The sequence below is a fragment of the Coptis chinensis genome, chromosome 1 (assembly GCF_015680905.1).
Source record: "Coptis chinensis isolate HL-2020 chromosome 1, ASM1568090v1, whole genome shotgun sequence".
Taxonomy (NCBI): Eukaryota; Viridiplantae; Streptophyta; class Magnoliopsida; order Ranunculales; family Ranunculaceae; genus Coptis; species Coptis chinensis.
In genome coordinates this window covers 82,612,705-82,633,547 of record NC_141456.1, presented here as the reverse complement: position 1 = coordinate 82,633,547, position 20,843 = coordinate 82,612,705, and the positions used below count along the sequence as shown (strand labels likewise).

General features: G+C 43.4%; 1 protein-coding gene, 1 long non-coding RNA gene and 1 pseudogene across 3 annotated transcripts; 1 reads left to right on the top strand and 2 right to left on the bottom strand.

The window, feature by feature from the left end:
- Positions 1-737: 737 nt before the first annotated feature.
- LOC147525478 (uncharacterized) lies at positions 738-4,342 on the bottom strand. The gene is made up of 3 exons (XR_015198198.1): positions 3,010-4,342; positions 2,417-2,677; positions 738-2,329 (listed from the first exon to the last, which is right to left on the bottom strand). It is a non-coding gene; the product is annotated as an uncharacterized LOC147525478 (long non-coding RNA).
- Positions 4,343-15,336: 10,994 nt separating this feature from the next.
- LOC147525476 (aspartic proteinase CDR1-like) lies at positions 15,337-18,361 on the top strand (annotated as a pseudogene). Its single transcript, XR_015205507.1, has 3 exons — positions 15,337-15,735; positions 15,868-16,200; positions 16,511-18,361. The product of XR_015205507.1 is annotated as an aspartic proteinase CDR1-like (transcript).
- On the bottom strand, positions 17,488-18,338 carry LOC147525477 (uncharacterized). The gene has a single exon (XM_086607572.1). It carries the CDS (start codon positions 18,336-18,338, stop codon positions 17,610-17,612), a length of 729 nt encoding a protein of 242 aa, XP_086463698.1. The 3' UTR covers positions 17,488-17,609.
- Positions 18,362-20,843: the final 2,482 nt, after the last annotated feature.

Genomic DNA, 20,843 nt, shown 5'->3' with positions numbered 1-20,843 from the left:
GATCTTCCTCGGTGAAAGAGATTGCGGTTGTTGTTTGGGAGCTGGTAGGAGTGATCACCTCAGCTTTGTGGGAGAGGTGGTAGATTTCTTGCAGTGCTCCTACCCGCCTGCGCTTTTCCCGACCTGAAGTCTCGTTGCTAGAGGTGTCTATAATCATGTTGATTACTTTTTCCTTGTCGTAGTCGGACGACTGTTATCTCCTGTTGTGCCTCGACCGACCTGGAGATTTAGATCATCGGGTTGTTCTACTTCGCCTTCAATTCCTGCGGAAAGGTGTCGTTCTTGGCTCCTCGCTTCTATTTCGCATACATTGCGATTGGCATTGACTTATACGAGGTCGCTTTACGGCGGGGAACTCTTTCAATTTTCCCTCTTCGACTAAGTCTTGGAGGTAGTGCTTGAGGCTCCAACACTCATCTGTGTCATGGTGGTTGAGCTTGTGGAAATGGCAGTATGGACATCCTTGGATTGCTATGACTTTGTTGATGTTGGGCTTGAAGTATGGTTTTCGTATATATCTTCTTTAGGATATGGCTTGGCGTCCTGGAGAAGTTGGAGAATTCCCTTTTGGTGTATGAGGGCTTGTGGGAGCTGGAGCCCTTGTTGTTGTTATTGTTGTTGCTGCCTGAGTAGTGATTGCTTTCTTTGGGTCCTCGCGTATCGCCATCGTGTGAGGACTTGAGACTTTTTGCCACTTATTTGGGCCATCCATTATTCGTACTTGATGTACTTGTCGATTTTGTGGTACAGGTCATCTAAGCATTCTGGCTTGTTGCGCATTAGAGACCCTGCTAGGTCGGAGTAGTCCAGGAGGGCATTGGTGAATGCGAAAGTTTCAAAGCTGTCCTTGAGGCCTGGCTCCATTGATAGGAGTTCCTTCTTGAAACGTCCTAGGAAAGTGCGGATTGTCTCGTCGTGAGCTTGCTTAAGTTGAAACAAAGAGTCCAAGTCAACTTATTTCTTTCTGTTGTGGACGAACTCTGCTGCGAACGTCTCAGCCAGCTTGTCAAAGTTGTTAATTGAATCGGGGGTGAGCGTGTAGAACCAGTCTAGTGCTCCATCCTTCAAGTTGGCTGGAAAGAGTTTGCACTTCAGGTAGTCGTAGTCTGGAGCGTTGTAGAGTGTGAGGATCTGGTTGAAACGAGTTATGTGCTAGCCTGGACACGAGCTACCGTCGTACAGCGGGAACTTTGGTTGGATGAATTCTGAGGGAGGCTGCTTGTCCCTGATTTCAGTGGTGAAAAGTGATGCCTTGTATGACTGGAGCATCTTTTGAGCTATCTGGACCACGCTAGCTTTGTCGTTCGACTTTTCCAACCTCTGGGCAAAGTCTTCTAGTCACTGATTGGTGGTGGTGGTGAGGCTTGTGACTGCGTTGTTCTCCACTGCATCTGGAGTGCTGTTGTTGGTGTTGGAGGTGGCTTGGTCGCGCATCGTTTGGTTTTCTTGTTGAAGGGCAACAAAGGAATCTTGGAGCGTCTTCATTTGATATGCTAAAGCCTGGAGTTGTGCTTCCATGGTGGTTTTTCTGACTAGCTTCATGGGCTTGAGAAAATAGTTTGTTTGTGTTTTCTCAAGGGAACGAACCGGCAGACGGTGCCAATGTTGAAGTTTATTATTTTTGGACCTACGACCTGAGGTTGGGATTGATAGGAAGTGGCTGCGCTCTTTCTTGGGATAAGATTTGCCTACGTATCAAGTTTCTCGGGTAAACTTGAATCAAGCCTTACGTAGTTCATCTCTCTCCACTTATAGATGTTTGAGCTGACCTTCCTTATTTGCTCCAGGCCGTTGTCAAGGGTAGATCCACATTGTGTCCTATCTTGATGAGTCGTCATTACTCCTGATGTTACAAAGTAAATGTCTCCTTGATTGGTGCGTTGACTGAACTCCAGGATTGCGCTAGATGATTTGCTTCCATATATGGCCGTAACTGAGATTTGGGATGACCTGAGTTTGGGTTGTTATGACGTGCTAATCAAGTGGTATGAGCTGGTGGAGATACGACCTGGTGTGTGGATACATGTGTTGTAGTGTAGAACGGAGAGTACTTACAGATGTTAAGTCGATTTGTACGCCTTTTGGGAGCGTTATTGTTGGCCTTTTAGGGCGTCACTATGGCTGATAGCTAGCTTTTTTGTGGCGTCACTATGGTTGATTTACGTTGAGTTTTTTTGATTGCGAGCTGACATCATTGTTCGTAGATCGAACTTGATCCTTAGTAGGGCATCAAGTTGATTGGTTAACTAGCATTTTGGGGGCGTCACTATAGTTATTAACCTTGAATTGGCGTGACTGTAGCTAGCTCCAGTTTTGGAGCTTGAGTGACCTGTAAAAAAAACGAGCAAGCATGAAGGAGTTAGTACCAACTAGTTATTACACGTAAATATTAATTGTAGTAATTTTGGAGATGTACGCTGTTTGAGCTGGACTAGACATGGTCAGATGGCTTTAGTTAGCCCTTGTTCAGAGATGTTGTAGCTAGCTCCAGTTCGTAGTGGAAGCAACCTGTGTTACGTCTTGGTCCGTGGAAAACAACCTGTGATGGAGCGCATCCTGTTTTGTTATTTAGACACCTTGTGGATTTGAACAAATCTCAGATAGTTGGTGCTGGATCAACATTCACAAATTCAGTCTGTACGTATTTGTCAAGTCACCGAGACTTGATTTGTATCACCTGGAATTTCAAACTCATATAAAGGTGGTCAATATGAGAGTAAATTAAAACTTGGGATAGTAGCTAGGGGCGATCCATTTGAGCTGGTGAGGCTCGTGGAGCTCGCGTCGGGTCGTCGTAATTGTGAAAGGAATTATAAAGGATTGGTAATAAACCAAGTCACTTCAACTTTGAGTGGAGAACGCTGTAAGTAGCTCAAAGGTTTCTCCCTGAACTATACTCTAATTGAGTCATGAAATTTTCAGTTCTTTATCATATGCATCGATCAATAAATTAAAAATTCACATATAGTAAAGTATGTTGTAACCCGACTTGGATGAAATTGATAGTACCTTCTTTATCACGATAGGACGTAGTTGTCTAGTCTCTTGGTCATTTCAGTTGGAACTCAGAAACCGGGATTCGGCATGTCATTGAGTAGGTCGCTAAAAACCTTTCCTGATCATTGAAATCAATAGGTGCAACAGCCTAACAAGAATGAATTAAGTGTTGTAACAAGGCTAGCAACTATGAAGTTTAAGCCCCCATGCTCATTGAGTTTCCTCTTGTGATCTGATTTTATCTTTGCCACAAGTCTCATTCCTATGTTGAAAATTGGACTTGAATGTGATAAGCAACAGTTATAAGCATTAATTGAAATTGGGGGATATCAAGCAACTCTTGGGTCACAATTAAATTGAGATCGATGGCTAAAATCAAGCAACTCTTTTGTCGTCACAATTAAATTGAGATGGCTAAAATCAAACAAGTCTACATCAAAATCGCTACATATGGTATGTCGCATGGAAATCGATCTGGCAATTAAAGAAATGCATTGAAAGAATGATATGTATTTTACAGTGGTTAAAAATGAGTTTAGATATTATCATGACAACTGAAACTTGAGATGAAGTTTCAAGTTTCAAAAAAAACTTGAGATGAGAACTGCGTAGTTAGCTATGGATCCAAACTGGAGTAATAATCACTCATCAGTAACAAGGACAGTGAAAGACTTATCTAATTATAGGATCAAACAACTTGTGCTTTCGCGTGCTCGTAAACTTTGAGCTAGCTTTCATAATCTCGATCATCACTAACACCACGCTTCGTAGTTCGTGTCTGGTCATTAGCAATTAGCTTGTATTGCCAGACTTAGCTGCCAAGTCGTAGCGAGATAACACATGAAGCACCATCTCAAGCTTTGCCTATTATTCATGGCTTTGTGGATATATACCTTAGGCTTCCGAAGTTTGTATTTGATGAAATTATCTTCTTGTCATATCATTGTAATCGCTAGATCTTCTTGTCATAATTTTGAGGAATCCATTCACAACTTTTCATCCATGCTTTGTGGGCTTGAAAAATCAGAGAAGGTGTGGATTTTCCAAGATATCGAACCGACAGACGGGGCTGTAGGGGAGCGATATCCTATCATGCACGCGTGCAACATAAGCGAACTCAGGACATCGACCTCCAAGACCGACCTGTGCGCAGCTCCCTCGAGAACACGCGTGTGCGCAGCATAAGCGAACTCAGGACATCGACCTCCAAGATCGATCTGTGAGTAGCTCCTTTCAGGTAGGTGGTACGAACAAAGATGTCTCGGTACGAGCACATGACCATAGACAGAACGCCTCGGATACGGTCACCACCAGGGGTAATCATTACCAAAATCTTGCTCGTACTTCCCACCACCGGGAAATAGGGTGACCGCCATAACCTTAATCAAAGATATCGACTTATAATATAACCAGCCCAACACTCACTCACGATCTCCACCTTACATCGCCAAAGACACACTTGTCTCCTGAATAGATATTTCCTCAAGCCTATAAATACCACCTATTTGAACTACGTCGGACCTGATTCCTCTCTCCCCTGAAAGAGAAAAACCAAAAAGATGATACGTAGGCAGTTCGCTCACAAGCGAACTCGGTCCCTTCAAAGAATATCAACCCTCTTCCCTCTTTCTTCGCGAACCTCAAGGAGAACCAAAACCCTCCTTTACATTGGCGCCGTCTGTGGTTTCGATTACTTGAAAAATCACGTTACCCTAACTAAAAACTCTCCAATTCTCAAGCCCACGAAGCATGGTCAGCCTCGAAGCTCAGGTTCAACACCTTGCAGAACAACTGGGTGTAACAAATGAAAGCATTTCATTGCTCAGGCAAGAAAATGCTACTTTACGAGCCCAAGTCGACGCTTATCAACAGCAACCAGTCGGTAATGTTGCTGAAAATGGCATCAACGAGGTTAATCAGCAGATTAATGAATTGTCACATAGGATAGGCCAAAGTCAAAATCGGGGAAAAGACGAACCCAAATTGTTCAAAAGATGCTCAAGACATACCGCGTCCCCGTTCCGCTGGCGATGTTCTCGGTAAATCCTCTCCTCAAGATTTTATCCACCCACGTTTCCCCATGTATGATGGCAAAGACTGTCCCGGCCAACATGTGGCTCGATACATTCGAGTTTGGCCCTCTACGGTTCTTGAATATGATTATCTTCACCGCCATCGATTATTTTCCGCCGGTCACTCAAGGATGGCGACTTGATTGGTTCTTTCTCTCGAACTCGATTCTATTAAAACTTTTGAGCAACTTCATCGACTGTTTGCTTTTTTAGCAATACGTGCATAACAGACGTAAGAAGGCGTTCTTGATTCGCTTATTTTCGCTTATCATTCGAGAAGATGAAACCATTCGCCAATTCTTAGAGGGCGGTTCAATTTCGAACTGTTGTGTATGGAAAACGGATCGAAAAGTCTTTTGCCACATCGGCATTTTCTAACGCTTTGTCGAGTCGCGTAATACCGACCTCTCCGGATCGCTTTCATGAAGGAGCGTAAACGCTTATCCGAATCATGCGCCCGAAGTTGACAAATATATCAAGTTGCAAGAAAGTTTGAAGTCCGATTGGTTTAGCCGAGAACCGAGGAGGTAGTAGCGGCGATCTCCACCATACCCCGCGTACCAAAGCGGCGATCCGTGTCGCGGGCACCTAAGGTGGAACCCGACGGGATAACAACGAGAATTATTTGTCCTAACACATTCTCCTAGTTACATCCTAGACAAGATCTAGCGAGCCTCGTGACTTCCGCCCGGATGTGAAGCGTTTCGTAGATCGACCGGACAAGCCATATTACGCATTCCACAAAGCCAAATGTCATGACACCAATGCGTCTTTGGGGCTTAAGCATTATCTTCAAGACCTTTGTCGGCGGGTCACATTAAGCAGTACACCAACATTCCTGACGGTGACTTGCGTCATAAGCTCATGGCTCGCCGAGTGCGCAACCGATCTCCACCTCACCGAGTGCGTAGTCGATCTCCACCTCGCCGCCATCATCAAGACTTTCCAGTTCACCCCCACAATAGAGGACGTCCCCAAGATCGTTCTCGTCACGAGCGAAGACAGCACTCCTCAGATCGTGACAATGCTTGAACAATTCACATGATTACTTTCACCGATGATTCAGTTACTTCATCCAGAGAGAAAAGACGTCGTGTTGGCGTGTTGGCGCTCTTCAAGAAGTGTATCACTTTACTTTCCAAGCAGCACATGCTCCGCGTCGCTTAGGTCGCCATTCAGGAGATATCATTTTCACAGAGGCCGACCTCAACAAGGTCTGCCTTCCTCACAATGATGCACTAGTCGCCCACGTCAAGATCGACCGACAAGAAAGCGAAGTCTTGATCGACCCGGGGAGTTCCTGTGACATTTTATTTTACCATACTCTCCAAGAAAAGTTTACCAAAATCGATTCGATAGATCCGATTGCCCCCTTTATGGGTTCAATGATTCGGGGCCGACCACTCGCCGGTGATATCATCCTTCCAAGATCGATGGGATCTAAAGAAGACACAAATACCGCATACGCGATTCAACCGTCTCGGATATCGATCGTCCTATAATGCCATATTAGGACGACGATGGATCCACCAAATGCAAAGCCGTACCTTCCGACTTTGCATCAAGTTCTCCGTTTCCGCCCCCGGATGGTGATGGAGCCGAGAAGCAATCAACTGGAAGCATATCATTGTAACCAAATCTTGTCGCCAGGAAAGATCGACAAGATTACACCACTCCCACACAAGTAGCGAACCCATCGGTTATACCATGGCCAAAGACACGGTTGCAGAGGTCGAGCTAACGATCAACGCAAAGACTGGGGGCTCCAAGAATAACAAGAGGAAGTCGTCCACTTACACTCCAGCAGTCAATCCAGCCGTTGCCGCTCCATCAAAATGGATTCCCAAAGTCGCGTCGATTCTTGTCCCCCTATAGTAGTCCCCGCCCCCCGGAGGCCCCTCTACTATTGTTATCTCACCAGTTAGCATCCCAATGGATTCACAGACATGTGTTCCACCATAAGTCTCCATGCCGACATTCACTCCAACCCCTCTTAGTACAACCACAGAAGCCATTCCAGTCCCTGCTCTCGTCAACACAGATGCCGATCCAGTTTAGATGAATAAGTGCACTCTCCCTCAGGTTGCTGAAGTACCACCACGCGCAGAAGCGTCACCACCCAAGCCAACACCTCAACAAGTCGACAGAGAGCGGGTGAACTTAGGAACTGATAATGATCCCAAGTTTGTATATGTAGGGGCTAACCTTGACCCTACACTCAAGGCACAACTTGTAAACTTTCTAGCAATGAATAAAGATGTTTTCGCCTGGTCGTATATCGATGTGCCCGGTATAGACCCTAGTGTAGCCTGTCATCGATTAAATATCAATCCTAATGCTAAACCAGTTCGCCAGCGACCTCGCGGGTTATCTCTGCGGTTTCAGAAAGCCATTAATGACGAGGTCGACAAACTCAAGCAAGTCGGTTTTATCAGAAAGGTGGACTACCCCGATGGGTCGCTAACATAGTGGCGGTCCCCAAAAAGAATGGAACAGTTCGCCTATGCGTCGATTTCACGAATGTCAATCAAGAAACACCGAAAGATAGCTTTCCCCTACCACATATTGACCAACTTGTCGACCAGACTTGCGGCCATGAGCTCCTTTCCTTTATGGATGCGTACAGCGGATACAATCAAATCTCACTCGCGGAGGAAGATCAAGAGAAGACCTCGTTCATTACTGAACAAGGAATTTATTGTTATAACATCCTCCCGTTCGGCCTTAAGAACGCCGGAGCGACATATCAGCGTCTGGTAACTGACATGTTCCAGGACATGTTAGGAGAGACCATGGAGGTTTACATCGACGACATGGTCGTCAAGAGCAAAAAGCAGTCGACCATATTACTCACCTTGAGCAAGCGTTCTCCAGATTGCGCCGCACTCGAATGAAGTTAAACCCAGAGAAATGCCTCTTTGGAGCGTCCTCTGGTGAATTCCTCGGATATCGTGTGTGTCGCGGTAGCGGGATCGGGCGAATCCGGACCAAATCGAGGCGTTTTAGACATGCCTGATCCACAGACAAAGAAGCAAATACAGAAGTTGTCAGGTATGGTCGCTGCACTTAATCGATTCATATCCAGGGCGTTAGACAAGTGTCGTCCGTTCCTACAACTCCTCAAGAAAGGCGAGCAGTTCTCATGGAACGATCAATGCCATCACGCATTCGCCACTCTAAAAGAATACCTCACCACACCTCCCGTTTTAGCCACACCAGTAGATGGAGAGACATTGGGGCTATATAATTCGGCGATATCGATTTATGAATCGGTCGAGTTCTCTTCAAAGAGGAAAACAACTCAGAAAAGCCGATCTACTTCACAAGTAAGACGCTCACGCCAGCTGAGAAGAATTATTCTTTCCTTGAACGAGCCGTACTTGCTTTGGTGTATTCGGAAAGGAAATTCAGGCCGTACTTTCAAGCACATCCAATCAACGTACCGACCGACCTGCCACTGAAGAAACTCCTCCACAAAGAAAACAAAACTACTCGTATGGCCGTATGGGCCGAGGAGCTCGGTGAACACCACATGGAGTTTGTACCTCCCACCTCTCAGAAAGGTCAAGTCGTCGCCGATTTCCCTATTAAGGACCCACACTGGTAGCCAGAGATGGAGCTCGCTGTTGTCAAAGAGTGTGTCAAATCAGTTTGGTCTCTCTTTGTAGATGGCTCTAGCAACCCCGGAGAGAGTGGCATCGGGGTCGTCTTAGTGTCTCCCGAAGGAGTTATGGTTGAAAAATCAGTTCGACTCGACTTCGCATCTTCCAATAACGAGGCGAGTCTGGCGATCGATCATGGGCCTTCATTATGGCGCCATTTCGGTGCAAGAGCTCCAAGTCTTTAGTGACTCATGAACCGGTCGATTCGCCCGATTGCTAAGGAATACACTACTTCGGGGAAGGTAACCTTCGAAATATCTTCGTGTCGTTCATCATTTGTTGTCTTCTTTTTCGAATTCTACCATACACCATTTTTTTGCGTGATGAGAACCGTCCACGCCAGATGGCCTAGCTTACCTAGCCACTCAAACACCAAGTTACGCTCCACGACAACTCCTCGTTGGGGTAGTCGATCGACCTACATACCAGTCGAACATGCCCTAGTTATAGCCGATCCGTTCCCTCTCTCCGATGATCGGTTTCGCCCACACACGGATGCGACCCATCATGGACTACATCAACAAGGCACGCCCCGTAGTAGAGCATGCCAAAGCTAGACAAATCCAATATCAAAGGCGTCGTTATTGCGTGTTACATGATAAGTTGTTTAGAAAAATCTGGCGGTGGATTCGCGACTTGCGATGTATTACTCGAGGCAGAACAATTGATATTTGCGAAATCCATGAGGGAGAATGTGGAAACCATGCCGAGGTCGTTCTTTAGCCCACAAGGCAATTTCCCAAGGATACTTTCGCCCCGTGATGCGACCGTGATGCCAAAGCATACGTTCTCAAGTGCTTAAAATGTCAAACATTCGGCTACAACATCATTTAGCTCGCATGCGAGCTGATCAATATAGCAAGCCCATGGCCATTTCACATGTGGGGCATGGACATTATGGGACCATTCGTCTCCCGAAAAAACCGGGTTTCGGGTTCGTCTTTAAGCAACCGACTATTTCACCAAGTGGTCGAAGTCATTCCTTTAGCACATGTCAAAGAATCGCATGTCCGCAATTTCATCTGGACTCATATCATCACCAGATTTCGGTTGCCACATACACTCGTCATGGACAATAAACCCCAATTTAAAGGCCGAACCGTTAAAGAATTTCTCGCAAAGTGGAAGATAGTTCATGCATTTTTCTACTCCACGAAGACTTCGAGTAATGGTCGCCGGCCAACAACAAGCCATCTTAGAAAATTTGAAGAAAAAGATTGAAAAGAACAAGAGTCAATGGCGAACCGGTTGGAGAACATCTTGTGGGCTCATCGCACCTGGCTTCGGTCGATCGCAAGGCAAATCTCCATTCTCCTTGTGTTATGGCACGGTCATCATTCCCACCGAAATCGACAAATACCACTTCGGTCCGAGCTCGTTGAAACCGCATTAATAAATGATTTCGTCTTAGCACGAGAGGTCGATTTGCTCGAAGAACGACGTGACTTAGCCACCATCTGAGTCGCATCTTATCAACAAACCCTGAAAAACTCCTACAACAAACGAGTGCATCCTCGATCTTTCTAGCCTGGCGATCTAGTGCTAAAAAAGACGCAAGACGACTCCAAGCTAGCCCCTAATTGGGAAGGTCCGTACATCGTAGAACGTGTTGTGGGCAACGGAGCATACTGGATAAAAACTCAAGAAGGAAAATTGTTACCTCGCCCATGGAATACTTATCTGCTGAAAAGATTTTATCAATAAAATATTTGTTGTTGTAGATTTTTTTTTAAGCATTGTAAGTGTAAGGTTAAATTTTTATGTTACTTAGTATAAGTTATTCCATTTATTGGCATCAAAACGTCCTACAGCTCGCATCCGATGCACGACCAGTATACTTCCACGCTTAACGCGCCATACGCTCTCATAAACGAACGGCTCTCATGAAAGCGCAGACTCTCACGGAGCTCACAGCAACATCGCCTCTCGACTCTTGTCCAAGGACCTATATTTTAGGATCGCTATGAGGACCTATATTTCTAGGATCGACTTTATCACGTCGGGGACTATATTTCTAGGATCGAAAGAACGAAAATTCTCTATGGAGCTCACAGGCAACATCGCTTCTCCAACTCTTGTCACGTCGAGGACCTATATTTCTAGGATCGACTACACGAGAACGCTCTCAATGAAAGCGTGACTCTCTCCGGAGCTCACGGCAGCAACATCGCCTCTCCAACTCTTGTCACGTCAAGGACCTATATTTCTAGGATCGACTACACGAGAACGCTCTCCGCGAGCAGACAGCTCTCTGGAGCTTACAGGCTACATAGCCTCTCCAACTCTTATCACGTCGAGGACCTATATTTCTAGGATCGACTAAACGAGAACGCTCTCTTGAGCTCACAGGCTAAATAGCCTCTCCCATTCCTGTCACGTTGAGGACCTATATTTCTAGGGTCGACTAAACGGCAGGATGCATATTTCTAGAATCATAAGCCGAACGCTAGTTACACACAAGTACACGGCAACATGCATGCGGAACATAACCAATAACCTTATATGACCACTCGTCACAACAATTACATACACCGATCTGCTGGGATTACCCAGAAAATCCAGGTCGGTGTTCATTACAAAAATTAACAAAGTATCGAACTGCCACTTTCGTGGAAGCCAGTTCTCTGAATAAAAGGTGAAACCTTTCGGGCAAGCCCTCAAGACGCAAACTCTATTGTTAACTCTCATATAAGAGAGGAAAATGTAAACAACACTTACAATTTCTGGCTGACAGAGACAAAAGTAGATCGCATCATCAAATCTCAGTGACGACATGCTTATCTTACGTGCCGCTACCGGTCGAAGCGGTATGCGAGGGCGATCTCAAAGATCACACGCATTCCCCGCCCTTGTTCATCGCTTCTACAAGTAGCTTTCTTTCAAGGCGTCATACTTTCGTCCAAAGCGTAGGGCGATCTACAACGATTATGCGCCTTTCGCTTCTTGGCTTTATGCCGCCACCTTCCCGACATTTCTTAGCATAAGCAGTCACCACAGCTAATTCCCTTTCTAGCTCCGTCACATCAGTCACTAACCAAAGATTCTCTATAACGTTACGGTATTTGGTAGTCATCACTTCCGACTTTCTCTTATCCGGCCCCACGCGGCTTTCGCGATACACCCCTAGCTCGGCGTGAGGGTTATCATCGATCTCGGTGTTTTGAACAACTTCTTTCAACTTATTATCCTCGCAAGAAACCGCATCTAACAAACTCAAAGAATCAGTTTGCCTGGGTAACCGACATACCAACCTAGTGTGTCTTGAACTTACCAAACAAGCGGCCATATCCATCGCCCCTTGCAACGCGTCTCCATGTCCTCATCTTTCACCTCTTTATCACCATCAAGACGATCCCTTCGAGCGAGCGGTGGTCGTTATGGTTATGAGTGGAAGCTTCTGATCGGCGTTTCACTATACGCTTCTTCCCGTTTCCCCATGTAGTAGAATTAAGCTCCCCACATCACGACGGTAGCGGGGATGAACTCTCACTCACCGACCGGGCGACTTTTGCCTCAGTCACTACACTCCGTGGCGTGACGATCGATTAATTCTTTACCATTGCGGCGACCTAAACACAATGCCGCCAAATTGGGCGCCCGCCTCCTAGGTCGTTTATGACCCTTCGCCTCTACAAAGAACAACTTTCCTTTCCGCCAAATCATCATGCTACATGATTCAAAAGTCATACCGGCCCCTGGTCGGATCGTCCACCTTCGCTCATGTTTCACACGTTCTTCCATTTTTTCTCGCCAGAGGCGTTTCTCGTGGCATAAACACTCCACCGAGGGGCTATGTAGGGGAGCAATATCCTATCATGCAGCGCGTGCAACATAAGCGAACTTCGGGACATCGACCTCCAAGACCGACTTGTGGCGGCTCCCTCGAGAATGGCGTGCAGGCGCAGAAGATAAGCGAACTTCAGGGACATCGACCTCCAAGATCGATCGTGAGTAGCTCCTTTCGTGGTAGGTGGTATGCGAACAAAGATGTCTCGATGACGAGCACATGGCCGAGACGTAACATACCGGATCACGGTCACCACCGGGGGTAATCATTACCAAAATCTTGCTCGTACTTCCCACCACCGGAAATAGGGTGACCGCCTAACGCCCCAATCAAGACACGAATTTATAATATAACCAGCCCAACACTCATTCACGATCTCCACCTTACACGTGCGCAAGAGAAACACGTGTCTCCTGAATAGATATTTCCTCAAGCCTATAAATACCACCTATTTGAACTACGTCGGACCTAATTCCTCTCTCCCCTGAAAGAGAAAAACCAAAAAGATGATACGTAAGCAGTTCGCTCACAAGCGAACTCGGTCCCTTTAGAGAATATCAACCCTCTTCCCTCTTTCTTCGCGAACCTCAAGGAGAACCAAAACCCTCCTTTACAGGGGCCAATGTAAATGTATCGAATTATACCTACAAACTGAGATTGAGTTTGGTCGGAAATGGCAGTGCCCTTCCTTTAGAGAAGAGTTGCCTACATATCGAGTCGTTTAGCCCGACTCAAATCAAGCCTTACGTAGTTCGTACCTCCTTTTTATAGGCCTACTAGAGCTGTCCCTTCCTTTTCTGGATGCGTCTGTTACGAAGCAAAGACCTGCAGATCGTTACCGAGTAAAGTCTCCCATTAATGTTGTTGTTGACTAGCTTGTAGTGCACAACAGTTACATTTTCTAGGTCGTCTGGACAACCTGACCTTAGGGTGTAGTGGTTGCTTCTTCCAAGTCGTGTGCTTGTAGTGGTTGTTGTTGTTGACTATCTTGTAGTGCACAACAGTTACATTTCCTAGGTTGTCTGGACGACTTGACCTTAGGGCGTAGTGGTTGCTTCTTCCAAGTCGTGTGCTTGTAGTGGTTGTTATTGTTGACTAGCTTATAGTGCGCAGCGGTTACATTTCCTAGGTCGTCTGGACGACCTGACCTTAGGGCGTAGTGGTTGCTTCTTCCAAGTCGTGTGCTTGTAGTGGTTGTTGTTGTTGACTAGCTTGTAGTGCGCAGCGGTTACATTTCCTAGGTCGTCTGGACGACCTGACCTTAGGGCGTAGTGGTTGCTTCTTCCAAGTCGCGGTGCTTGTAGTGGTTGTTGTTGTTGACTAGCTTATAGTGCTGCGCAAATGTGATTTGCATTTCCTAAAAATGCGGACGACGACCTTAGGGCGTAGTGGTTGCTTCTTCCAGGTCATGTACTTGTAGGTCGTGGTTGGAATCTGGACACGTGGGCTGCCATGAGTGGTTGAGAGTGGAGGATACTAACAAAAGGTAAAGTAGAATACTTGTGTGGCGATGCAAAGACTCTACAAAGCCCCTCAGAGACAAAACGATTTATGGAAGGCCAACATCTACCATCCTCTATCCCAACTGCAAGAACCTTTCTGTGGATTGATGATTGAAACTTACGTGATTTAACTGTTCACAGGTGTAACCATTAAATCCAATCACCCTCATTTTACAGTGTAACTGTAAATTTAAGCACCCTCATTTTATTCTGACCTTCATTTTCTGAAGCATCGATCCACGGCAAACATCCCCCACACTAAAGATCAATATTGCGAATAACATAGAATCCAAGATACAATAACCACCACCATTATACTAAACATTCTGCCAAACCATTTCTAATCCAACCCCTGGGTCCGACACTATCAACATCCAGATTAAGACAAACTCATAGTAAGACATCAATATACTACAATAACATACCATAAGTTTTGGAATTCTGATTAAAACTTGTATAATCACTGAGACGCGTAATAAATGCCATCCCTCGTGACTTTAACTTCTAGAGAAGCACCTACTCGACCTTTGTTTCAAAGAACAATCACAAGAAAAGCTTCCACTTACGAAGAAAACATGATGAAACGTAACCATTCAGAATTGCCTTTTATTGCGTAAAACTACTCCTAAACAAATCAAGTCCAGCCTTCATTCTTTGTGCAGAACATCAAGAAAATATTCTTAATAATATCATGCATGATTAGATATTGTGACATAAAGCACTAAATATCACATACTGCCCTAGTACACTTCAAGGTACTCACTTAAAAAGCACCTCCTAGTCCCCTTTCATTCATAGAAATGACCAGAACCAGAACCCCTATATAAATCCAACAGTAACAATATGGAAAGGCTGATGCCTGATACAACTACCATTTCAAGAAAATATTTCAAACACAAAAAAGAGTGGCATTTTTCACAATATATTGACCATCAAAACAGGAATGGCTCATCAAATTGGCATTGTCTTTTCAACTATAACCCAACATAAAGAGCTGGAGTATGCACAGTTGCACAAAATCTTCCTTAATCTTTTTGAGAACAAGCCAAGATTTTCTTACTATCACGTTTGTTGGTGTTTCCATAATCAGAAGAACTATCTCAATTAATTTTCAAAATAGACCCCACAATTGTATCTCCAAGAGTATATTTCCCAAATATGAACTCAAATCATCTTATCCAAAGAATCCTTTTATGTCAAATATGAGCACAAACCATCTTATTCAATTAATATGGCCCAAATATGCAACCATCCATCAGAGAAAACGTAGAACACAATCCTTTCACCTTCTAAATCAGTATGTACAGTCTTTCCAACTTCCATATACAGCTTTGATTCATCCAGCCAAAAATCTATATACGCATATATTACATACACTCAACATGAACCCTGTAGCACAACTTAAACATGGCACCCAAAGACTTCCTTATTGTTATGTTCTTCTCCACCTACCTCTCTAGTACTCTTTCTTCAATTCATGTCATTGGTGATGTTGGCTTCAGTGTTGATTTCATGCACCGTTATTCACCAAAATCTCCTTTCTACAATCCACATGACACCCATTACGACAGATTGAGGAAGTCTTGTTGTAATTCACTTTCTCACATCAATCACTTTAATCCGTCTTCAACATCTCCAAACCATGTTCAATCCAACCTGCTTCCTCATATGATGGATCATATGTTCTGAAAATCTCTATAGGAACTCCGATATTGGTAGTGATCTTAGTTGGGAAAAATGCCAGCCTTGTGAAGTGTGGTACAAGCAACTCCCATCTTTAAACTCAATGAGTGTTCAACACATAAAAGTTTATCATGTTTGTCTAAACCTTGTGAAAGTTGCTCCAGAGAGTTTGCAACCGAGACGCTTGTGGTTATAACATAACTTATGCTGACGGTACTTACAGTCCAGGGGATCTGGCTAGTGAAATATTGACTATGCCTTCAACTAGTAACAGACCTGTTCAATTACCTAGGACTGTTCTTAGATGTGGGAATAGTAATGAAGGCGTTGACCAACATGAGTCTGGCCTTGTTGGCCTACGAGGTGGACCTCTTTCTTTTATTTCTCAGTTAGGTTCCCAAATTGGTGGTAAATTTTCCTCCTGCATGATCCCAGAAGAACCCAATACTGCTGCTTCGAGCAAGGTGAATTTCAGTAGCCTAGGTTGCTGTTCAGGGTAAAGGAGCGGTATCAACTCCTTTAGCAGATAAGGATCCCTCGGCATTCTATTACGTCACTTTAGAGGGTTTTAAGTGTTGGAAACAAGAGGCTGACTTACAAGGATTTTTCCAAGACTAATGCCTTTGAAGAGGGTAACATCTTCATTGATTCCGGAACATTGACTTACCTACCTGCTGAATATTAGACAGACGTGGAATCTGATGTGAAGGAAGCCTATTAAGCTCAAAACAGCCAAAGACCCAGAATCAGTATTTTCATGATGTTATCGTTTGAATGGAATAGATGATTTTGAAGCACCTCCAATAACTGCTCATGTCACAGGAAGATTTAATTTGTTTCAGTATGGTTGCTACTCCAGATACTTTATCCATCTATGGCAACCTTGCTCAGACCAACTTCTTGGTTGGCTATGATACTGTGGCTAGGACCATCACCTTCAAGCCAATTGATTGTACTACACAATAGATTAGCTTAGGTTTTATTTCTAGAATTACTATTCGTTTCTAGTTCTTCCTTTATCTCTAATAATATAATGCTGTTAGCCCTGATATCCTAGGAAAAGAGATAAACTTACGTAATTGACGACCAAGGCATAACCTATTGTTGGCATTGACATCATTTTTTCAGAGTATCACTTCTAAATTAAAACACCTTTTTTCCCCAATATCTTTATGCCTTCACGGAAACCATAAAAAAACATTCTACTTATGATGGTCAAAACAAAACTAAGTCACCCTTTAAGCAAAAAATAAATCAACACCCATGTTGATTAAAACATATCTACGCGGAGATGCAAAGCTTGCCAACCATTGCATTTTATATAACCTCTAAATAAGAAACTACTGTACATTCTTTTCAGAAACAAACATAAGAAAAACTGATGAAACCAATGCATTCAGAATCGCTTTCTACTGTGTAAAAATTTCCATAAACACCTACTCCAGCTTCCAACTTTGCACAGAACCACAACGAAACTCGGTGGTTGGATCATGGATGACCACAAACCAAAACACGAGTACTAAATATACACTACTTGGTATTAACTAAAAAAAAAACACCTACTCTGTCATTTGTTGTACAGAACTACAGATAACCAGAACCAAAAACCCAATATATAGATTAACAAACACAGTACCGAGAAGGTCAGACCTTACAGAATTACCCTTTACAATGTAACTTTTCTATAGAACTACAACAAATTGATCATCAACACAGGAAGAAACTCATAAAATTGGAATAGGCTTTCACATTTTAACTTCTATAACAGGTAAAACAACCCGAAAAAAGAGAGACAGTAGTATATATATATAAAACTATATATGATGTTAATACAAGTATTGAATACATTACTTTCATAATTTGTAATAAGAGACAATGAAAAGTGAAGTAGTATTGCTTACCATTCTCATTTGAACCTCTCATCATCCTCGCTGCACGAGTCGTCATGAATCACAAAATCATCAATCCTAGCAGATAACTGCTTCGCCCAACTCACCACTTGCTCCGCGTCCCGACTAATCTTCTCTTGTTCCTTCAATGCTCTCTTCATCTTCTTCTCCTGCTCCTTCATTGAAAATGTACTCAAATCAGATAAAAGAAACTCATCATTCTTCTTCCCACTACCCAATCCATCAAACCTATTCTCCTTCTCCTTGCTCTTCTTTCTAGATACCTTTTTAGGTGAACACCAGAAACACAAAACCTGTCGAGGCGGCGACGCAGCTTCAACAGATGATTCTGAAGAACTAGAAGGAGAAGAAACATACCCATTTCTTCTACTCCTTGACTTTGGTTCACAAACAGGATCAATTTTCGAGCTTGAAAACTCAGGTTGGGGACTAGTTTTTTCCCCTGGGGGTGAAATGGGTATACTTTTTAATGCATTTGGAGTGATGGGTAAGTCTTGAAGTTGAGAATTGAGTGATGGAGTTGTTTTGGGATTGGGTCCGGGAAAAGATTTGAGCTTGCGGAAACGAGTTTCTAGACTAGTGGGAAAAGTGGAGTCAGTATGATCATCAATAACACCAGAAAGATTGATTGATGAAACTTGTTCAAGCATGTGTTGATCCATTGCTTGAGCAATGATCTCTTCAACTGCTGCTGCTGCTGATGATGATGATGATCTTTTAGCCATGGCACCAGAAGATTAACAAAGTGAAGCAAGAGGTATTTCTTTGAGGGTTTTAAAGCCTTTCCTGGTTTCATTTCACACTTGGAGCGAGAAAATAAAGTGCGCTGCATTGATCTTCAACGGCTATATTTGACTCATGGTTTTGGCGTTTTGCGGTGATTTTGGTGTCTGTTAGGACCCACTTTCCATATTTTGTTCTGGAATCCAAGGTGGAAGGGCCCATTTTGGAAATGGATTTTAGCTTGTGAAAGGGTTAGGGGTGATAAAAGGGCCGGGCCGGGCTAGCCCGGCCCTAAACCATAAAAGCCCTCATGATTGAGGGCCGGGTCAGCCCGTCCCTATTTGATATTGAGGGCCGGGTTGAGTAGGGTCAACGGTCAAGCATGAAAACTCAAGCCCTTAACCCGCCCCTCGGCCCTCATTTTTGAGGGCCAAATGAGGTCGGGTCGGGCCCGGTCTAATTATACTTCACTAGTTTATTTTTTTTTTTTTTTTTTTTTTTTTTTTTTTTTTGTAATTGATTTAATGATATGTATATAAGTATACAAAACTAATTCTTATATCTTTAGAAAAAAAATAGATAGAGATGGTGGAAGAGATGATATTCTTAAAATATCTACATTTTTAATACTTAACTATGTTGTTAGGTTGGATTTGCTTTATGTATGACTTATATACATATCATTAAATCAATTACAAAAGTGCATATATTATATTATGTTATAATTTATCCCCTATTGAAAACTAATTTAATAATTTTTATACAATTTAGATAATTATAGTATAATACATAAATATAATGTAAAATAACAAGAAAATATGGTTTTCTTTTTAGGGTTTACACAAATATATAGTATAATACATAAATTATCACCTCTATTTTTGGGTTTTACACAAAATAATCATAATTCACTTTTCTTTTTATATTTGAACTCTTTTACTCAAATTACAAAATACCTCATATGATATGTGGTAAACTACTATTATTAAACATTATTTGTAGTGAAAATATTTAGTTCAAATAGGGATAATTGTGGTACCTTACATATATAATGTAAAAAAATAAAATATATCTTATCGAAAAAAAAAAATACTGATGGCCAAGTGAGGGCTTGGAAGGGCCAAATGCGGGCCGGGCCAGCCCTCAAATTTGTGAGGGCCAACTTTTGAGGGTTTTGACGCGCATTTTTGAGGGCCGGGTCGGGCGGGTTGAGGGCCTGAGGGCCAAATTATCACCCCTAACTGGGGTTGGGGACTTGGGGAGAATTGGATCCAAAATATGGGTTTATTTGGTTTAACCTTTGAGAACATCAGATCAGGCACCACTGTTTCAAGGAGTTACGTACAGACGAACAGTGTCTCAAGTTTGGGTCTCCTTGATGGCTTGATGTACACATGCTACTGGAGGATGATGAGGTTAACCAGACAAGCGTGGGAGCCTATACGGCCTCCTGTCTCTAAGCCGGTTCCAGCCCAGTTGGTTCATTGCGCACTTAGTGTTGGGCGAGTTGAAAATTGTGTTGCATAAAAACTAAAGAAAATGCAACTCAAGTAATCTAGTGTGCATTTTTTTTTTTTTTTTTGGCCTTTGACAGCTTTGCTATGGTCTAGTTTGGGAAAATGGGTTGCTCTGAAATGCATATATCCAAATGTGGTTCGTTTTCTCTCCTCCTCCATCCATTTCTTTAGGTTTACCTCTTAGTCTGGTCTTGGGTCTATCTCTTGGCCCAATACTTATATGATCTATTTATGAATATGACTACTACATTTGCCCCGTCTCGGGTTTGGTGATGAAGACGGCAGACTCGAGAAGTCCTTGAACTTCCTTTTCTCTCTCTTTGACCTCTAGATTTCCACACTATCCCGAGACTGTATGTAGTCTTCTTCTTTTCAGGACGTTTCATATCCATGTACTCTGCTACTAGACTATATGTCCGTGAAGTACTCAGTCTTTATTCTCTTTGTCCGTGAACTCTTGAACTCTGCACTGTCATCTTTCTTGACCTTTGACTTTGTTGGCTGCGAAATGTATTATAATCCTCCACTCGTCTCGCTCTTTCTTCACCATTACTTACCCGAGTTCTCCAACCTCAGTCGATAAACTATGTGTATCTCAGATCTTTGTAGGTTTCTGTTATATGTATGTGTACTACACCTCTTCTAACCTTTTTCCTTGATTACACTTTCTCTATCTTTCTAGCCTCTTTGCTATGGTTATTTATGGAAATCTCCAATGATTCCGCGAGCGTCATCAGTAAATAATCTCTACTCTGCGATCCCTCTTTCGATAGTCTGGGACTGAAGAAGCCTTACTTCCGCGGTATTTTCCTTTCTAACCGTCCTTGGTCGCGTGACCCGAAGTCCTCATTCTCTCTATGCTATTAGCTCTCTTTCATAGAATGCACTACCATTCCACGAAGGGCCTCTTTCCTTTGGCACTCACTCTTTACAATCAATCATCATGTCCACAAAGTATCTCAATCCATCAACTCTTGTTCATATAACTCA